Genomic DNA, 20,566 nt, shown 5'->3' with positions numbered 1-20,566 from the left:
AGGCTCCGGATAACTAAGAAATGTATTTGCAGTCTTTTATCACCTGTCTCATCTTGCCCTGAGGGCCATACCAATAGTTGATAATAAATGCCTGGACACAAGCAGGTGCGTTATGGAAAGAATTTTTGCAGCAGGCCCAAGGTACCCACGCATATCATACCTTACTATCAAGAAAACCAATGAATTGAGAGGCTCAAAATACTCCAATGCTTCCTGCTCGGAAATCTCGTACCTCTTCCTTATTGACGGTGCCGGAATATTGCAGAGCCAGAGGAGGGGGCAAAAAACAAGGGTACCAGAGCACAGTGCCCCAATAAGCCAAATATTCATATTTTAGTAACTTTGACAACTGTGGTATCAATGCCGTGCTGGGAAGGGTCAAAACGGCAGTTGCTGCCCCAGAAACAATTCTTCTTACCAGGCTCACTTAGTGGGCAACGGTGGCCGTAGATGCATTTAGGGTCATCGCACTCCATCCCAAAACGGCAAGGGGTCATGCGAGCAATTGCCTGTAAGACAACTTTCTCATTCTTTGTCAGCTTGTGGGTGTGATCATGATGGCAATTCGTATTCGGACAGTCGCCCAGCAGGAAATGGAGATTGCAGAGTTTCATCTTCTTGATGCGGTTCATCTCCTCTTTGGGGATCGACTTGAACTCGAAGCGATCAATTCGCTGGCCGTACTTATTCCGCTCCACCACATTCTGCGGCGACGGATTAGCCGGTTTAGAAGACTGAAGGGAAACATCCCCGGGGTTCGACGCCGTTACAGAAGCCCACGAGGAAAATGAAGCCGGGGTGCTGGAGCTGGAAGAAGTTGTATTGGTGGAGGTCCTAGTGAGGGAAGCTGGTCCCTGATGAGGAGAAAGCATCGTTTGAGGTTGAGATACAACCTGAGGCTTGGAAGTTCCGTTGGACGAGGCCATCTTGGGGGTGAGCTTTGTGGTTCGGAATAAGTCCTGAAACTGTGTCACACGATAAGAAGCCTTGATGGACTCGAGTTCTTTCTCGAAAGGAACGCCTTCGATGAGCGATATCCGCCCTGTGAGTTCCCTATCGGCCAACGTCTCTTCCAGGAGACGAGCGTATCCATTATCATGTGAGCATCCCAAAAAGATCTGATGGCAGTGGCAATTGTATAAATTGAGTTTAAAAGTTTCTGGTTCCGCATAATAGTCAGCCTGCATGGCCATTACCATGGATTGGGCAGTCGCCCGGAGAGTCAATAGACCAGTATGCGTTCGTAACGACGCATCTCTCTGACACAGATATTTCGGTACGTACCTGCAATCTTATCATCGGCTCTATCTTTACCGGATCCGACATCTACAAAATCAAAAAGCAACCGACTCTCATTGAAGCCCCGCACGAAATCTTCCATCAGCGAAGGCGACTCAATAATTCCAGCCTGGTGACAGGCATGGCCTAATCCCTTCACATTTGCATAGATTCTCGTAACTATTTTCGGCGAGGAAACGTTTGGGAGGTTTCGTGCTACGTATTGGGTTAAGGCCGCCCATAACTGGTTCGCAGCATCTTTGCCGCCTTGTTCACCATTCTGAATGAAGTGATCTTGAAATATCATGCCATCGCCATCCAACAGGACAATAATGAAAGGTTCACGATCCTAGCAGTGAGAGAGCACCTATCAGTGATCTGCAATGGGCAGATGGCTGGCAGTTGGTAATCAAGGAATGCAAGCACTTACCATAATTTTCTTAATTCTCTTTATCTGATCCATCAGTTCCATCTCATGAATCTGGATGTCACGATTAAAGCGTGTTTCACGCTCATGATCGAGCTTCTCCCGCTGGTATGCTTCTTCTAGCTCGCTCACCCGTCGCAACAGCTCCTAGGTTTGGCGGTCTTCCGATGAGAACGAGAAGAGACGGAACTAAGAGAAATGTGGAGGAAATGCCTATTTACCTCGATAAGTTCATTTTTGCTGTGTTCTATCGCCTTGACCTGCTCATAGCGCTCCCAGAACGCTTGAGCGCCGATACCGGGCATTCTTGAGAGCGTCGTAGCTTGCGAGCTCTGGAACTGAGCAGAACTAAAAATAGGAAAAGGGACGAGAGGTGAAAAACAAGAATGCTGAGATGAACAGAGTTGAGCAGCACACAGTTAATAAATATCAGAGAGTGAATTCTCTTTGAGCGTTCTGTCCTGCGTCTCCTTTATTGATAGAACGCGCTAAAGCAACAACCCTGGGGCCCGCTTGCCAAATCACAGCCAGTGCAGAGATCGGGCCTGCTGCCACTGCAGCATGATTGGCAAGCAGCATGCAATCTGGGCGGTTTGCTGGCGACAAACGAAGCAAACTGCCGACAGGCGGTGTAGTGGCCGGGCCTGGGCAGTTCAGCCATTCAGGCGCCGCGATCTCAAGCCAACGCACGCGGCACGCCAGACAAAGGCTACGTGGAGAAAACCATCAGTCTGTCTTCCAGTCTTCCTCCTGGCCTGTCCCCTTTGGCTCCTATCAATTCACTCTCGTTCTGCTGTCACACCCGTCGGTCCGGTCACAGTCACAATGGGTCGCTTCGCCTTCCTCCCCCTGGCGCTGTTGTCGCTGCAGGCCCTGTTTACTGGTGGTCGTGCGACTGTAGGTCCATTCCACTCTTGACTTGCGCGACGGTCATCAATATACTCACATAACACCATGGCATCTAGGACGAGTCCGAGAAAGCTGAGGCACCGACTGAGGCCCCGACGTTGGCTGTCTCCGTCCAGGCTTCTTTCCCCGCCTCCGAGATCTTCGGCATCAAGCTTGTCAACGGCCAGCCAACTCAGGCCCTGCTGTCTTTCAGCAATGAGGAGGACTCTCCTGTGACGGTGAATTTCGTTGGCGGAAGTCTCTGGACGCCCGAGGAAAACAGCCGCATTGTCCGTAACCTGACGACAACGAGATATGGCGTCGAGATTCCGGCAGGTCAGAAGGAAACTCTGCCCTATAGCTTTGCGACGGAAATGCACCCTCAGGACCTGAGATTGAGCCTGGTGTCGGTCATTAGCAACAGCGAAGGACAATTCTTCACGCTCCCGGCGTTCAACGGGACCGTGAGCGTTGTCGAGCCAGAGACTAGCATCTTTGACCCCCAAATGTGAGATCAGAGCCCATCGGTCTGCTCGGACTTGGGTATTCGCCAATACTGACTCCTGGACAGTATTTTCCTCTACTTCTTTATCCTGGCTTTCTTCGCGGGCATCATCTACTTCTTCTACACGGTTTGGATTGCGCCGTATTTCCCGCAGAAGCGCAGAGGCAGGGGTGGTGACTCGAAGAAGTTCTCTGGCGCGAAGAAGGCCGAGTCGACTGATGGATCGAACGGTGCTGCCGCTGTTACTTCCGCAACCACCTATAATGCGGAGTGGATTCCGCCTCACCACATCCAGAGACCCGAGGCGCGGAAAGTGAAGGGTTCACGATCCAAGAGCAAGAGCCGTGCCTGATCTATTTCCTACCAAAGGCACTTGCCTAACTGACATGCTCTGGGCTTGGATTCGCTGTTTTGATTACATGTGATACCGACCTCTAGAGGCATTGTCATATGTATACTGAAGAGGAATGCTCGAATTCATCGCGGACACCTGGATCACTTATGATCCGATTTTTACAAAGGGAGGCACGGGTTAACTATTACCATTCAGAGGGAAGATGTATTATATGCAATTTTTTCGCCGTGTTTCACACGGCCGCCTATCATCTTAGACAAGCTATCTAAATACATTTCTGGGCTGCCTTTGACAAAGGCCTCGAATTGCAAGTGAATTCGATGTCGTCATGGATTTTGGTCAATGAGCGTAAGATACGGCTACAATTTTTTCACTCTTCAAGACACGACCAAGAAGTCTTGGAGAATTTCTACAGTCGTTTCCATTCCTCAAACTCCTTCTCTAGGTGGTTCTTTAGTTCCTGGAACCTGTTGCCAAAGTTCCTTCCACACCGCCAACAAATGAAGTCCCATTTCAGATAACCCTCCCTCCCAGGATGCCTCCGCACATCATCCTTCGCGAGCGGGAAATCGTCCAGGGAGATGAAGAATGGCGTCGTAAAGCTATTGTAGTGTTTCCGGTGTTTCAGACGATCGCTATGCCGGTCAACAGACAGGACATGAATGTGCAGATGATTCATGGACGGGTGCGCATGGATTCCACTCATGATTTCGCGCTCCCAGTCCCTGCCCGGCGGCAGCTCATCCACAGGGGGATCCTTGTCCATTGCTTCCTGCCGCGCTTTCTCCTGTGCGGACTCCTTGCCATACCTCCTTCGCAGCTCGCCGGCCGCTAACGTGCGAAGCTTCTTCACCTCGTCCCGGACTTTGTTCAGGAACTCGATATCCTCGAATGCATCGAAAGGGTGCATGCGAGACTTTATGGGATCCCGAGGAAGGAGAAGGAGATGCAGCGAGGACTTTGGGTACAGATCGTGGATTGCGACGAAATCGTCATTGTAGTAGACTACGGTTGAAGGAGGGTAGGATTCCGGCCTCTCGATGTAGGCACCGAGGGCATCACGAGGTTTGGAATGGGTCGTACTCCTGGAGGAGCCCTTGGTGCTTTTTGTTTCCGCCTGCTTCAACTGTTTGTTCTTAGGCGACATGAGCTCTGCGACTGGTGATAGACGTCAGTCGGTTCCGATTGAGCATCAAGACAGGAATGCGATGAGAAATCGAGCATTACAAGCATTTCGTTTTCCAGCCGTTTCTGAAGACGACGGCGTAGGCACGGACCCTCGATCCCCAGGGGCCTCCACATCTGAAGGATCTGATCCAGAGACGTCCGCCATGATGCACGATACTTGACGATCAGAAAGCGCTGTCTGTCTGAGGCAAGACGGGGAAGCTCGATGCCACGGAAGTTCCCCACCACCAGCTATCAGGCCCGATGCGGTCTAGTGCGGGACAAGGCTGGCCTGGGGAATTTGATATCATTAATTTGCTCCGCAACACAACTGCAAGCTCAGTACGATTTTAGCTCCGCTGGACGTCTCCACGGGCGTTTTGATTGCGCTATTGCGCGCATTTGTGTTGCAAAATGGGCCCAAAAGCAAAGGGCGGCGCCCGTGGAGGACCGAAGCCTGGGACCAAACAGGCAAAAGCCGCCGCCGAACGGTCTCAGAATGCGAGCACGCCGCAGAACGAATCCGATGCTCCCAAAAAGCCTACTGCGAAGGAAGTGATCGCTGGTGCATCATGGACGGGAAAACTTCCGGTGAACCTGCTCTCAGAGCATTGCCAGAGACAGAAGTGGGAGAAGCCAGAATATACCATGGTATGGGCCCTTTGTCAAAGAGCTACAGGCGTACAGCAAGCTGATGACCTTATTTTCTAAAGGACAAAACCGCAGAAGGGTTTGTTTCGTCCGTCATACTAAGAAAGGTTGATCCCAAGACAAGGGAATTGATCACTCTTCCTCCAATGAAACTTCCTCCATCGCACAAGCATCTCGCTGTCCAACCCTCCGCGCTCGAAGCTCGCCATTTTGCGGCCGCATATGCCCTGTTCCGCGTCTGCAATATGCAAAATCTACATACGGTGATGCCGCCTACCTATAGGAAGCTATGGAAGGAGGATTTCATGGAACTCAAGAATGCAGCCATAAAGGAAGGTAAAGGCTGGATGTATGAAGCGGACCCATTTCTGGCCAAAAAACAGCAGGAGAGCGCCGCGGCAGAACTCGAGAAGAAGGAAGCGGAGCGCAGAAAAGCGCAAGAGAAAGCAAAAGAAAGCGCCATCGACTTGGGACTGGGGACTGGCGGTGATACAAAAGGAGGGAAAATCTGGTCTCACGCACCCAAGGTGGACATGGGAACCAGAATGCGGCGGGATATTGAAGAGCTTTTGCGACAACACGCGATCTGGAATCCCTATGGCGTTCAGATTCCCGAGGAAAAGCGTAAAGAAATTGTCGACGAATTTGTTCGGTTGGGTTTTCGCCGCAGCCATGTCGAAGAAGCCGTCATGGAATGTAAGGACCGCGAAGAGGTGCTGGAATGGCTCCTGCTATATGTTCCTGAAGACGACCTTCCCCGCTGGAGTTTTCCAGAAGGTTACTCGGCAGGTGTTAGTCTTGCAAGTGGTGATCTTGTGCGAGAATCTAAAATCAAAAGGCTGGCCGCGGCCGGCTATCCGGCCGATCTGTGTGCTCAAGTTCTGGACAAGCAAAGTGGGGATGAAGGTCTGGCCGCAGAGTATCTGCAAAACACCCTTGTGCATGGCACACAAACACATTCCCCAGGCGTCTCTACCGAGCACGATGATGCATGGGAGGAGGAACAGCCCACGTTGGAGGCCATCTTTGGTGACCGTTACAAGCGACTGTCTCCTACAGTGTGTGAGATCAAAGGAGAAATTTCCAACATCTCAGAGACAGTCGCATTCCGATTCCAAAAGCCCTCCGGTAACTATCCTTCAACGCCTCCAATTACTTCAGTATTGGCGAAGGGCCTTCCTGCATACATCCGTTTAAGTGCAACCCGCCGAGCTGCACAGTATGCTGAAGAGAACCTTCTTGGTCAGCCAATGATCTTCAATATAATAGATTGGTTGGAAACCAACTTGCCTGGGATATTGGAAAATCCAGGCAAGTTACGTGATATTTCTCCGCTTGCCACGCCCCTGCAGAGTTCCAAAGCAACTTCCCAACTCCCGATAAGACCCGGGCGCAAGCAGCCAAAGAGTGTTGACCTGCGGCCTGGTTCGGCCGATAGCATATCTGTCCGTAAAGCATGGGAAGAGAAACAGGCTACGGCTGCCCAGAAAGAGATGAACCGGAAAAGAGAGTCGTTACCCGCTTGGGCCATGCAGGATGCCATCATCGATGCCGTCAACTCGCACCAAGTGACTATCATATCTGGCGAAACAGGAAGCGGAAAGAGTACTCAGTCAGTGCAGTTCTTGCTGGATGATATGATTAAGCGTGATCTTGGGGGTGTAGTCAACATTGTGTGCACACAACCTAGGAGGATATCCGCTCTCGGCCTTGCGGACCGTGTTAGCGACGAACGATGTTCTTCTGTTGGCGATGAGATTGGTTATGTGATACGAGGCGACTCGAAAGTCAAACCTGGTATAACGAAGATTACATTCATGACTACTGGAGTTTTGCTTCGCCGAATGCAAACGGGGCAGGGTCCCGATGACGATATCGCCTCCTCCCTCGCGGATATCACCCATGTTGTGGTGGATGAGGTGCACGAGCGCAGCCTCGACACTGATTTCCTCCTTGCCCTCCTCAGAGACGTTTTGAAGTATCGCAAGGACCTCAAGGTGGTCCTGATGAGCGCCACATTAGATGCAGATGTTTTCACTGAATATTTTGGCGGGCATGACCGTGTTGGTCGGGTCAACATTCCTGGAAGGACATTTCCTGTCGAAGACTACTATCTTGACGATGTGATACGGTTGACAGGGTTCAGTCCAGCATCATCACAGGCTGCTTTGGACGAAGAACCAGATATGAGTGTCACTCCCAAAGAGGATTCTTTAGGGAAAACCCTGCGCAATCTTGGTATGAGTATCAATTATGATCTGATCGCCTCTACCGTTCGATACATCGACTCGCAACTTGGAAATGAACCTGGCGGAATCTTGATCTTCTTGCCTGGTACTATGGAGATTGATCGGTGTCTGGCTTCGCTGAAGACGATACCAAATGTGCACGCCTTACCGTTACACGCTTCTCTACTTCCAGCAGAGCAAAGGCGTGTTTTCCTAGCACCTCCGAAGGGCAAACGGAAAGTCATTGCGGCCACAAACGTTGCTGAGACATCCATCACAATTGAAGACATCGTCGCCGTCATTGACACTGGCCGAGTAAAGGAAACCAGCTATGATCCCAAAGACAACGTGGTGAGGCTACAAGAAGTATGGGCCTCCCAAGCAGCTTGCAAGCAACGACGTGGTCGAGCCGGTCGTGTAAGGGCGGGAACATGCTACAAGCTATACACCAGGACCGCAGAATCCAACATGGCTGCGCGACCGGAGCCTGAAATCCGACGAGTTCCTCTCGAGCAGCTCTGCCTGTCTGTCCTGTCCATGAGGGGCATACAGGACGCTGCTTCCTTCCTCTCGAAGACCTTAACGCCCCCTGAGAGCGTTGCTGTCGAAGGAGCTCTGGAACTTTTGCATCGCATTGGTGCCTTGGATAACCAGAAACTGACCGCTCTTGGACGGTACTTGTCTATGATCCCCGCTGATTTGCGCTGCGCCAAATTAATGGTATACGGCTCAATCTTTGGTTGCATAGACGCGTGTGTCACCATTGCCGCGATTCTCACAGTGAAGAGCCCCTTTGTTTCACCTCGCGACAAGCGTGACGAGGCAGCAGCAGCCAGGGCGGCCTTCTCCAAAGGCGATGGTGACCTGATCACCGATCTCTCGGCCTATCAACAGTGGGCAGAACGGGTGAGGAGCCAGGGCTACTGGCAGACGCAATCGTGGTGTTCGGACAATTTCCTCTCCCACCACACCCTCCGGGATATCTCTTCCAACCGAGCACAATTCTTAACCTCGTTGAAAGATGCCGGCATACTCCCTGTGGACTATAAGGACCCGACGACGAGTAGTTCCGCATCCACGCCCCCAAGCCGCTGGGATCGCAATGGAAATAACACACGGCTCCTCCGGGCATTGATCGCGGGGGCATTCAACCCGCAAATCGCCCAGATCAGTTTCCCAGACAAGAAATTCGCCGCTTCGATGACGGGGACTGTCGAGCTCGATTCCGACGCTCGTACGATCAAGTATTTCAACCAGGAAAACGGTCGTGTCTTTATCCACCCCAGCTCCAGCCTGTTCTCTGCGCAAAACTATTCCGGAGGGGCCGCTTACCTGAGCTACTTTGCTAAGATGGCGACGAGCAAAGTCTTCATACGGGAGCTGACACGTAAGTACCACACATACATACATTTTGCTATATCACAGTCCAAGATGCACATATACTGACATGAGAAATAAACAAAACAGCCTTCAACGCCTACTCCTTACTCCTCTTTGCCGGCCCAATCGCCCTCGACACCATGGGCCGAGGCCTCATCGTCGACAACTGGCTGCGGCTCCGCGGCTGGGCGCGCATCGGGGTACTCATCTCGCGACTGCGCATGATGCTCGATGCTGTCCTGGCGGCCAGGATCGACAACCCTTTGGGTCATGACGATAATACTAATAATAATGGCGCTAGGATCCTTGAGGCTAAAGTTATCGATATTGTCAAGAGATTGGTGGAACTTAACGGGTTGGATCAATAGAAGAAAGAAAAAAATAAAGACCATCTATTTCCTGTGTAGATAGATACCACTTATTGGACATTTGTCTCGCTTTTGGGGCGTCCACGCAAGGTGCATATATCTTAAATATAGAACGAGGGAAAGAAGAAAGAGAGAGGGAGAGAGGAATAAATAAATCACATCGTACTCTATTCATTATTAGGACTACTCAAGACATGAGAACTATTAGGAAAACCATAAGATAGACAGACTAAAGGAAAGCAAAACATGAATGGCATGACTGCTGAGACAGAAGGAAATTCTCGTCATAACCTCTGCGGATGGTGAGTGATAACAGCCTCTGATGAAGGAGAAAAAAATTATGAAAGCAGAAAAAGGAATTGACAACCAGTCGAGCCCCTCCGATTTACCTAACCCTATCGTTCGCTACCCAGTGTCTCCGACCGAATGACACCTTAAACTCCTCGCCGATTAATGAAATCACACTTAGACCGCCGCACTGAATCCTCCACCCTCGACCCCCATTCCGCCCGTCTTGGAAATTTTGTTCAAGAAAACAAAGGAAATAAACTGCGTGAAGGTATGTGGGAACTAATGAAAGTGTAAGTAGCGAATAATGACTTTTTAGGAAACCCAAAAACGAGCGTCTCTTTCGGAACAGTCATGGGTGCCCCTTCTGACGGAGACTTGATGCCGACCCTAACCATCGTCATGGACCCCGAAGACGCCGATAGTAAACAAAAAAGTAAACCGGGCAAATCGTTAGCTAACGTCATTGCTCTCCGACCACGCGAGACGACTAGCTTTGATATATCGAAGAGAAGGAAGGTTTCCATTCTAAGTGTGTGGGAATCATTGCCGAAGATTCTTGGAATAATTGTTAAACCGGAGCCTAGCTGAACTGGCACCAGGAACTCTGATTGGGAAGACGAAAGCCTTTGGCCAACTCAGCCTCAACAAAGAGGGATGCACGCTTGAATCGCCTGTCCGAGTATTTCTCGTAAATGGCGGCGTGGTGCTTTTGGGGGTTTTCACAGCACTCGAGAATGAGAGACATCAGGGGGTACAGCTGCGAATATGTGTAATTAGAGTAATAGACGTGAGCGGGAGACTGAATCATGTCAGCCAAGCGTTAGCATGCCAGCACTTCTAAAGAAGACTCGGGACACTTACCCAGTTTCCCTTTTTCAACATCAGCCGGGCGAGGCAATGAGCCCCTGCAGCGGCGAAACTAGGCGGGCTTCCCACAAAGCGCTCGTCCATGATGGTGACTTCCAGAAAGTACTTCGCCAAAGTGCGCGTCTCGAGATCGTAGTCGTCAGCTTTGCTAATCCGCCGCAGAAAACTCATTGGACCGGGCCACCCAAGCTCAAACTGCAGCATGCTGAGCATAAAGCGTTCGGCTTTGAGAATCTCATCGACGGTGTAGCCGCCATCGACCATGTAAACAATCTCCTGAATGGACGGGCAGTTGATCTCCTCGTACTTAGCAGCGATGAAGATCGCCGTTGCGCCAACTAGCTGCAACTTGCCGAGAGACACAATTTTGCAGGAAAGAAAGCGATCGATGTAATTGACGCAAAGAAACAATGTCTCTGGAAGGAGTGAGAATCGGTGGTGAACTTGGACCAGCCAATCCATGAGAACAGACCGCATCGACCACTGGATCTCTGCTTGGTTGTCCATGTAGTGAGCGTTGGGCAGCATCTTGAGCTGTCAAGAATTGTCAGCATCCGTCTTGGAGGAAACGATAGAGTGGTTGTTGTTACCTCGAGTTCTCTCATGTACTCGAAAATCTCATCGCTATATTCCGCCACCATGCTCGTGTCCCAGTACTCATCCTCGATGTCTTCCTTGGTGCGCGTAGCCTCCACAATCTGTTTTGCCATTTCCAGTTCACGCTTCACCTTCTGGTTGTATTTCGGAAAGAGCACAGTAGTTGTGCCGCCAGTCGTGTTGTCGCCACGAGAACGGTACGAACGTGCCGTAGCGTAACCATCGTCTTCATCATTATCGTCATCTTCGTCATCCCAGTATTCTTCAGGCTCTGAAGGGGCAGGGCCCTGGTCGGAGCGCGCATGTGCCAAATCAATCAAGTCACGCGGCATCTGGCCGTCGGACTTGCGAAGTCCTCTAGATTCTGGAAGACTCGGTAACTCTGCGGCAGAAGACGTGGTGGAATGGGCATTAGGCTTCTGGTTTTCCTTCACGTCCTCCACGTCCTCCGAGTTTGCGGTGTCGTCAACGTAGGTCGTATCTGAACTAAGAGCGGGGCATTGCTCGGGAACATCAAGACCACTAGGCTCATGGGAGGACTTGGATTGTTCAATGCCCGTCTGTGGAATTTCTGCCGAGTTCGCATTGTTCTGCCGCTGAGAAGGCGCTGTGGATGGGAAACCGCTGGACTCTTGCTTGGCTGCGTCACTGGATCGAGGAATAGTGTGTTTGACCGTAGTGGACTTGGTCTCTGCCACTGGCGGCAGAGGATCTTTGAAGACCGCGTTGCTGCGCTTAGTGAGTAATTTGCGGGTATTCGCCCTCTGATGAGATGAAGAATTCTCTGCAAGCCTTTGCTTCGCAAGGTTATCAGTGCTCTTGGAGTTGGCCAAGACTCCCTTGAGACCAGAAACCGACATGGGCCGTTGAGCTGGTTGGGAGAGAACCAGGGGCTTTTTGTCTTGCGCCAAAAGCCCTGTCTTCGCTGAGGCGAGTGGTATATTCTTGCCAGCTAGAGAAGCATCGTCTCTGCTTGAGCGGACCTGGTGCATTGTATTACTGACATCTCCAAAGGCAGTTCGTTTGGCTGCATTTCTGAGGCCGCCATTCTGGACCGCGGTCGGCAGTGCAGGAGTGGACTTGTTGCGGTGGTGAATGGTCTTGTTGGCAGGCACGCCGATAGGAGCGTTCTCGTCTCCGCGGACGCGAATTCGCTGAGGCTATAACGCACATTTGAAAGTCAGCACAGCTCTATCCCCTGCTGAATCGAAATACGAATAGAATCGAGGGTTGTGGACTGAAAAAACGATGATAGAGTATCCCTGGCAGCGTGATCCCTAGTAAAGGAAACAACGCCCATGGAAGTAGGAAAGGGATAAACATTTCGAAGGGAAAAACAATAAACAGCAAGGAACATAAAAGGAATTCATCACATACCCTTGCATCCATCGTGAAAAAGTGTTAACGATCCCTGTTGAGATCCAGAGGCGTGTTTGATCTTGGTGGCGTTTTAGCGAAACAATGTTGATGCTGCGGTTGCCAACCAAGTAAAGAACGGCTCGTAAATGTTTACGAGCCCAGAGGCTTGTTTCTCGCCCAATTGCGATTCCACAAGACCTGACAGCCTAGGAAATGCAAGGCGACTCAGAAGGTCTTCGCCATGGATGGGAAAACGAGGGGGAGAGGGAAGCGACTGTGATGTAGAGGGCATATCAACAGGATGTTTGTTGACAATGCAGGCCTCAGGTGTCGCGGGACTCTGGACGGGCAACGCACCGAAAGCGGCTAGCCAGGCATCGGCGCCCGTCGACTGGCTGGCAGGCTTCCCGCTTGATGTCAACAAAGCTAGCCCGTCTTCGGACTAGTTTTTCCGTGCCCGATTCAGGCCGTCGGAGCCGCTTCGGGCCGCGCTAGCTGCTGACGTAAGCTGCTGCGGATCCAGATCTTTTGCACTGTTTGCAACGGATTCCGTCCCCGCCAGGGCAATGACATCATACGGCGCGTCTCCCCGCAGCAGGCAGAGAAGATGATTCCGCTCGCAGGTACAACCACACTGCTCTAAAATTACTCTAAAATTGTCTGGATATTCTACACAGCCATGCGATCATATTACGCTGCATTTCCATAACGCGCAAGGACTGATTGGTTGAGAAAAAGCCGTTGCTAGCAAACGGCCTCTTCGACGCGTCTTCCGAGCCGGCCCGTCTCGAAGCCGACGCGTGTTCACGTGACCATTTCCACCGTCTTCCAGGCCGATGACCGCCTCACGTCTGGGGATCATCCAGGCCCACCAGAGGCCCCATCACCCAGCTTCTGGAAAGAGATCTGCTTGTCGCAGAGCCTCTTGAGCCTCTCTTTCGCGGGCGTCATGTTTAGAGACGTATTTTCTGACGCACGGCGACTCTGCCATCAGCGAACCCCTCCCCCCATGCCAACTGGGAACCTGTTGGCTGCCGATCCTCAGCCAGAGCCGGTGTCGCAAAGCCACAAATGACAGAACGGATCGCCGGCCGGAACGAGCGGTGTCGAGAAAACGCAGAATCCACTCTGGCAGTTTTGTCGGCTTTGCAGTCCCGATTTTCGCCCAGGGTTTTTCCAGCCACTGGCCGTAGGGTCCTTAAAAGCCCTTCGTAGATCTTGCAGCCCAAGCGTAGGTCGCGGATTAATTTGCGTTCCCAGACACGGACGGTATGGGATCATCTGGATGGGTAAACTGGCGTAGCGCCGACAGTAGCAGCTAATAGTATCGCATATGCGCAACCACTCGGTGTGCCCAGTCTGATTGTGATCTGGCAAACCATTCGCCGAGCGCGCTTCTGCCATCCCGCCTTTCGTCTCAAATTTCAGAAACACACAGGACACGCCTCCGGACGAGATGATCCCATCGCAGATGAGATACAGGACCGGCAGGTGATGCGCCAGAGGACCCTGTCAGCTGTCCTCCGCACCCGCCAACGACAGTAATACTTGAGGCAGTCGCTGGTCCATATCAGTCAGTCTGGCCCATTAGCACGACGTCCCAGTGTACCTTGGACGCAGCAATAATCGGTAGACCGTTTGCCTGCAAAAGCGCCCTTGCGCAGAGGTAAAATACCTTTATCATCCACCAGAGACACTGCGCATCGCATGAAATATACCTTGCGCGCATCTGGACCGCCCCAAAGCAAAGGACCTTGGGAGGCAACATCTATTTCATCCCTCCCAGCTCGTAGTCTGTTCTCGAGCGGGGAGATTCGAGGAAGCGGAACAAGAAAACAACCTAAGCTTAATTTCGAATGGAAAGGAAATGATGTGTAGGGTGTGTGTTGTTCATGTTCGCAGCTCCAGTGTGATGCAACATGCCAGGCGGGAGGGGTTCCAATCCCGAAACGAATCGCCTCAGGTACAAACGCATGCTTTTAATATAAATAGCATTCCCTATCAAACTTGCGCATCCCGAAGATGCGCTCAAGATCGCGGGTTTTCTGACAGTGTATTTACGGTATCGACTGCGCTGAGCTCATAAGAATGGTCGCATAACCACAGTGAAGAAACTTGGGTGAGAATGTTAGCACCGCTGCAGCCACAAACCCCAGGACAATGCCGCGGATTGTACGGAGCAGCATGTAGAAAGAATGTTTATTGTTTTACTCAAGATCATGGCATCTCTTGCGCCCAGCTCTGGCCAGAGATTGATTCGTCTACACCGTCTCCTGTGCCTTCCAGCGCATGGATGACAGTCAAGTACTGTCCTGTAGTGACAAGCGCAAATCACAAAGCTGTCTCGTGAGCGCAGACCTTTCCTATATTCTGATGGAATGCGCTTGCTTCCTAAGCAGCTGTCCAGGGCGAATAAGCCCTCTTCCAGGCAGGGTCGAGCAAGGTGTTGATACAGTCATGCTCTAGCTCTGCGGGTGCACCAGGGTGGTATACTCGCGAACTCAAAGGCGCCGTCAACTCAGCCAGAAGGGCCTACGGAATCCTCCAGTAATTACTTTTAACGCTTGGGCAATCAGTTAAATAGCAGATTGCCAGGTAGTGGGCAGAAGAGAGAAGAGGGGCGACAAGTCGGGACTGACTGACTCGACTTACGTGGGCCTCGTGGGCAGCGCATGCGCATTTCGAGAGCCATGCGATTCCGACGCCTCCCACGGAACATAGGCACTGCGCTGCGCAACGCTCGAACGACTTTATCGCAAGAAGCCTGGTTATAGATAGATAGAGAGCAGTAAGATAGATTAGCGCTGTAAGATTTATAAATTTTGGGGAGAGTGGCCGGGGAAAAGGCGATGAAGTGGTCGATGTCGCCGACCAGCATGTCGCCGGCCCAGGCCGCTTTTCGCTTCAGGTGAAACCTCGTACGCTCGCACCCACCTGGCTCCCTCTCTCCTCACCTCCCAACGAACGCATGCGTCCTCACCCGGCTGGCTCCTCCCCAAACTTCATAGAGTGCCAACAGCAGTCTTCTGGTAAGTAGTCGTCTGGTAGAATCGTCCAATCTGTGATCTGCACCCTCCACCTCTCGCCCCCCAACCCAGCCAGCTCGACGACCCAGGCTGTGATGCCATCGCTAATGGATTCCTCCACTCAATAGGCAGCGCATCGTTGAGGATCCTCAAACCCCCCTCGACCGCCATCATCGCTAGAACATTGCCATCGTGTTTGGCTTCCTAGGCCAAGGCGACTGCTTCCAGAGTATTTTGCTTCGAAATAGGTTTGTCTCTGCTCCATCCATTGTCATCCGACCTTCGGCCGTCTCCTCTCCCCCAATACCCTCATCCAGCAATCGTCTCAGCGTCCACCCAGCGCTGGTCTCCCCAAATCGCAGTATCCCATCGATATGATGGATCCAGTAGACCACACAGGAACACGATTATGCTAATTTGTTTTCCAGTCCCAGCAGATTTTCCCACGTCGTCCTTGTGAGCCACTCTCGGCTGTTCCGACCCGGGCCCCCTCCCTCCTCCTATCGCACACCGAATATTTCAACAATTCCATCGATATTCTCATAAATAAATAAGCCATCATCCAAAGACTCTCCAGTCGACGTCGTCGACGGTTTGGATGAAGTTGGCGAGGGCTAAATAGCCTGCACGCCTGAGCCCATCTCCTCACCGCAGTCAATATAGAGGCGCCAGCAGCGCCCATCACAGCTGCAGGTGCTCAACCGCACATCCAGCCCCCAGCGATGCAAGCTGTACAGAATCAGCAGCCTCGAGCTGCTGAGGGGTACTCCACCCCGCCTGATAATCACACCGACACGGATCGGTGCGGTGGGAACGCTGCCTCTCACCAACAATCCCCCAGCAACCCTGTCCCCAAGAATGTCGCCTTCGAGCTCCTGCTGGATGAGAACTCCAAGGTCCGAGCACGGATACCAATGCGAGTGCAGATCTACCCTCATGATACGACGGACTCCATTGTGACCACCGTTAAAAACTTCTACGGTATCTACGATGGCACTGCCAGCGGCGTCAGCTTCGAGGATGAACATGGGAATACACTCATTGCCAGATATGAGAACTTGAGAAACAATATGACCGTCTATGTGCGCGTGATCCCGGTTCACGCCTACGGCGATGGCTATGACGAGCATTACTATGGATCGGCTCCATTGGATGCTCGCAAACGTCCCAGCCTTGGGGAGCCCTTCCAGATGGTGCCATCCCAGCCAACACAGGCCATGGACTATTCTCGGCCACCCTCCCGCCCCACGTCAAGAGTCGCTCGCAAACGCAGCACTTCTCCGTCCGGTCGCGGTCGTCGGAGCGCATCGCAAAATAAGGGTCCATCCAGGGCCGGCAACAAGAGCCGCGGATCCAGCGCCCATGGCAGCTTCAAGGACGACGGAATGGCCGGATACAGTGACAGTGAGGGCGGTCATGGGTCTGTCACGGGCTCTAGAAAAGCAAGAAGCGAGCAATTCGCCAGCTCCGATATCAGCATGGACAACATCCTTCAGGATGGTCGTAGGAAGAGGCCCAAATTCGAAAGTTCGGTTAGTCTACTCCCCTGCAATGGTCCTTATCCTGCCCTTCTGTAAACATCCATAGCTGACTAGGGCACCATCTTCTTAGGAACTGCCCCTGTTTGCGCCGCCTCAGGTGCCTCTGACGACGTCCACGTCCTCCATCTCGCCGCAGCGCCGATCGACTGGTCAAGAAGGAGAGCCTTCCCCGTTTGCACGGCCCGCGCAATGGCCCTATAACACCCGGCCGCCATTGCCCTCCCCCCAGAGCTTCGGTTACAATGAGCAGGCGTATGGTAGCAATTCTCGGAATTCCACGTATACGAACCCAATCTTCCCGGAGCACGGATCTCGACCCGTAGCTCCGTCGTCGGGTAACCAGAATTCCGGTCGGCACGGTGCCCCCGGTGTCCTCCCAACTCCCGATCCCACGATTGCCAGCTGCATCTCTGACGAGGACGTTGCGATGCAATTGATTCGACTGGGAGATGCCTCCAACTTTTCGCATGGTCGCAACTCGGCATCCACACTCGATGACGCTTTCAGCGGCGCTGCTGATGCTTCCTCCACCGGAGCGACCAGCGATGGGGGAGAGTACAGCGACAACGAAGAGGATGACGAACTCCCGGCCCGGTCGAGACAGCGGCTTGAATCCAGCCCTCTTCTCCCTCCAGGACACGTCAAGCGAACGCACAAACAACTGGATGACATTCTCCCCAGCTATGACAGCACCGAACCCAGTGGCGATGAAGGAGATGAAGATTACCACCAGGAGGATCGCCATGATGGCCAGATCAAGAGCGAATATGACGAAGACACTCTTTACGACCAGGAGGGCCCGCGGGCTAAGAAACTGAAAGCGAAGTCGGCCAGCACCGCCTCCAGCAAAGCCCGTGCCTCCAAGCAAGCGCCTGCCAAAGCCAGCAAGAATGGGAAGAGTCGTGCTAATGCCGCGCCTCGCAAACAGAAGGCCGCCTCGGCCACGACTGCTCAAAAAGCGACGGCATCGGCTCAGATGGCCAGCCCAGCTCCTTCGAGGAAGCCTTCGGGTTCCACGGTCAATTTTCAGCACCAGCTCGCTGCGGATGAAGAAGACCTGTCCACCAAACCGCGCTGCCAGCGTTGCCGCAAGAGTAAGAAGGGTTGCGATCGCCAGCGCCCTTGTGGCCGCTGCCGAGATGCCGGGATTGGATTGGAAGGTTGCATCAGCGAAGACGAAGGCAACGGCCGCAAAGGTCGCTATGGTCGTCACATGGGTGTCCCTGTCAAGAAGGCGCTCGAGGCGATGGCAACGACAAACGAGGCTCAACCCTCCTCCGGATCTGTTGTCGCTTCTACACCAGCGCCCTTGACCGCGTCAGAAAAGAATAAGAAACGCAAGCGCTGATGACGCTCTTGACGACTTTGGTCGAGAGGTGTTTTCGTCAATGCCTTCCACTGAAGTGAGTTGTCAGACAAGGAATGATTTCTGCACCTCTTTGTACGCACTCTATCTTCCACCTCGAATGATTGTGGTCTTCGGCGCAGTGAGACTGGGTGTCACCATGGCCCGCGCGGCCACCTGACTTTTCAACGCCTCCTAAGTTGAGACATTTTCGTCCTTGTTGATATTGTCGCGTACCATACTTTGTGTCATTTTTCCTTTGCGCCGTGCTACATGCACTGAGCTACGATCCTCTCATTATCAGCTCCATATAACGAATCCACTCCTTTGGCTCGCTTCTCTGGCTCGGATATATTTTTTTCTCCTTCGTTATCGTCTGACACTTCTTGATATTTTCTGCGTTTCTCTTATGAATAGTTGAGCGAGTACAGACAGCGGGTCTTTGTTTTGAGTCTATATCCGTTGGCGTTTTTGAGTGCTGTTTCCTACGATTCTAGTGTTGATCTTTTGTCCGTTTGTTTCTCTTGTTCTCCCTTCCATCGTTTGTGCGTCTCGTCTTCCGAGATTCCCGGCTCTGTCCTCCTTTCTGATTCCTATCCAGTCTTCTTCTGGATTCTTCTGATGCTAACGCATATCTTCGCGGGGTAGCGGAGTGAGGTGGAAGACTATATTTGCAGTATACGGGCATGCAGACGAAGGAATCCAAAAGGAAGCATGGAATCTGGCAGGCAGAGACGTGGCTAAACTATGGAGGCTTACATAGCAATATTTTAGTATGCTTTTTGTTCAGGTTTTACTTATAAAGATAGCTGAATCGAGCTCCATTGTGCAATATAATTATGGAGGGAACCGCATAATGTGCCAGCACTCGGTGTCATGTTCTCCGTCATCAATTGTAAGGTCTAGTAGCCAATGCTAGTTGATCCGGTATAGCAATTGCTTCTCTGCAGCTTTAACCTCTGCCAACCATCTTGTTATGAGCTGGGTTACCTCATGGAGTAAATTGCATTCTGCTGGAAAAGTCATGTGACCATTCCGGAACTGTACGCTAAGGCCTCGCAACTACCTGGGCTCTGGTGAGTTGGAGTCATGCATAACATCTCAAGCAACCTGCGAAAATGGAAAAGCTGCTTTGTTAATGATATAAGAAGCTGTCTCTGCGTCCTTGCAGCAGCAGAGAGCTGTTTCAGTGCCTTTGCTTATGTAATCCGTGACCCTCGAACAAGCCCAAACGGGGCTAGCGCAGATCTTGCTGCACCTCAGATAAGGTTAGCTCCTGCAGTTATCGGACGCGCGCCTTCTCTTTTTTTCTCGACTAACCGTGAATTTGCGGGACTGCCTGGGCAGCTACAATCACCCCACGGCATTTTCCCCTCCTTCGTCTCCCAGCGCTGCTCCTACTTCTCACCCATTCTTCCTCTACTTATTCCTCTTTCGAGTCAGGCAGTCATCGTCATCCCAGGATTACGGCTTGATTGGCACAGCCCAGCTACTTTCAAGCTTCTCCATTTTCAAATGGCATAGAACCAACACATTTCCGAATCGCCTAGGATCTTGTGACAGCGTTCGCCATGCCTCCCAAGGCAGCTCGTCAGGCCGCACCTGGGCCTTCTGCAAAACCTGAAGCTGAATCGGGGCCCAGCGGCAACACGGCATCAACGCCGTCAAATTCCGCCGTCCAGAATGCGTCTGCAGCCGGCTCGTCTGCCTCCTCTCGACCTCCGGTCCAACGCCTTCAATCGCTGAATAAACGTACACCCGGGGGAAGCATTGGTCCCCGGCCGTCTGTCGCTCGCGATGATCTCGGTCAGACGAAACCGACGCTGAAGTATCAGCCTCGCGCCGTTGGCCGCCGCAGCAAGGAAGAACGAGAAGCGATGGAGAAGCTGGAGGCGGAGAGGCATAAGGAGAGGCTTGCAGAGGCAGCAGCGATACAGAGAGCACGAATTGGTACTGGTCCTGGGGCCAGAGGCGGCTTCAGGGGGCGAGGCGGGGGTTTCGGTGCGAGTGCGAGCGGGCCATTGGGATCAGGAACAGCTGGTCCTGGTATGGCAAAACGGGGCCGGGGTGGTGCATTTGGCGGTCGATTTGGAGGCGATTCAAGAGCTTCGTCGGTGTCAAGGCACAGCATTGCTCGATCTATTACAGCAGCAACCAGTCGTTCGGGAGATGTTTCGTCTGACGAAAGCGATTCGGGGCTTCGAGTCAGCATTGACCAGATCAACCTCGAGGACGACGATGATTTTGATGAGCTGCCGGATGACAAGGAGAAGGGCAAAAAGCCGATCCCAGA

At 52.3% G+C, this 20,566-nt stretch overlaps 6 protein-coding genes across 6 annotated transcripts; 4 read left to right on the top strand and 2 right to left on the bottom strand.

Annotated features, from left to right (window-relative positions):
• Positions 1-326: 326 nt before the first annotated feature.
• Positions 327-2,010, bottom strand: T310_0286 (C-x8-C-x5-C-x3-H zinc finger protein; the record flags this gene model as incomplete). Its single annotated transcript, XM_013476804.1, has 4 exons — positions 327-1,159; positions 1,285-1,627; positions 1,709-1,810; positions 1,927-2,010. The coding sequence occupies 4 exons, from the start codon at positions 2,008-2,010 to the stop codon at positions 327-329; spliced, it is 1,362 nt and encodes a 453-aa protein (XP_013332258.1).
• A 520-nt stretch (positions 2,011-2,530) lies between these two features.
• T310_0285 (Translocon-associated protein, alpha subunit) lies at positions 2,531-3,450 on the top strand (the record flags this gene model as incomplete). Its single annotated transcript, XM_013476803.1, has 3 exons — positions 2,531-2,602; positions 2,671-3,101; positions 3,165-3,450. The coding sequence occupies 3 exons, from the start codon at positions 2,531-2,533 to the stop codon at positions 3,448-3,450; spliced, it is 789 nt and encodes a 262-aa protein (XP_013332257.1).
• Positions 3,451-5,034: 1,584 nt separating this feature from the next.
• T310_0284 (DEAD/DEAH box helicase) lies at positions 5,035-9,247 on the top strand (the record flags this gene model as incomplete). The annotated part of the gene is made up of 3 exons (XM_013476802.1): positions 5,035-5,271; positions 5,334-8,886; positions 8,967-9,247. 3 exons carry the CDS (start codon positions 5,035-5,037, stop codon positions 9,245-9,247), a joined length of 4,071 nt encoding a protein of 1,356 aa, XP_013332256.1.
• Positions 9,248-10,118: 871 nt separating this feature from the next.
• Positions 10,119-12,391, bottom strand: T310_0283 (G2/mitotic-specific cyclin (Clb3); the record flags this gene model as incomplete). Its single annotated transcript, XM_013476801.1, has 4 exons — positions 10,119-10,337; positions 10,400-10,939; positions 10,996-12,162; positions 12,380-12,391. The coding sequence occupies 4 exons, from the start codon at positions 12,389-12,391 to the stop codon at positions 10,119-10,121; spliced, it is 1,938 nt and encodes a 645-aa protein (XP_013332255.1).
• A 3,718-nt stretch (positions 12,392-16,109) lies between these two features.
• T310_0282 (C6 finger domain protein) lies at positions 16,110-18,276 on the top strand (the record flags this gene model as incomplete). The annotated part of the gene is made up of 2 exons (XM_013476800.1): positions 16,110-16,919; positions 16,999-18,276. 2 exons carry the CDS (start codon positions 16,110-16,112, stop codon positions 18,274-18,276), a joined length of 2,088 nt encoding a protein of 695 aa, XP_013332254.1.
• Positions 18,277-19,844: 1,568 nt separating this feature from the next.
• T310_0281 (DNA-directed RNA polymerase III RPC4) lies at positions 19,845-20,566 on the top strand (the record flags this gene model as incomplete). The annotated part of the gene is made up of 1 exon (XM_013476799.1): positions 19,845-20,566. A coding segment is annotated over one exon (722 nt), but the record flags the coding sequence as incomplete, so codon positions are not given.

The sequence above is a fragment of the Rasamsonia emersonii genome (assembly GCF_000968595.1).
Source record: "Rasamsonia emersonii CBS 393.64 chromosome Unknown ctg1118621759674, whole genome shotgun sequence".
In the NCBI taxonomy this organism is placed as follows: Eukaryota; Fungi; Ascomycota; class Eurotiomycetes; order Eurotiales; family Trichocomaceae; genus Rasamsonia; species Rasamsonia emersonii.
Note: the sequence above shows the minus strand (reverse complement) of the source record. Positions and strands in the feature narration are given on the sequence as shown.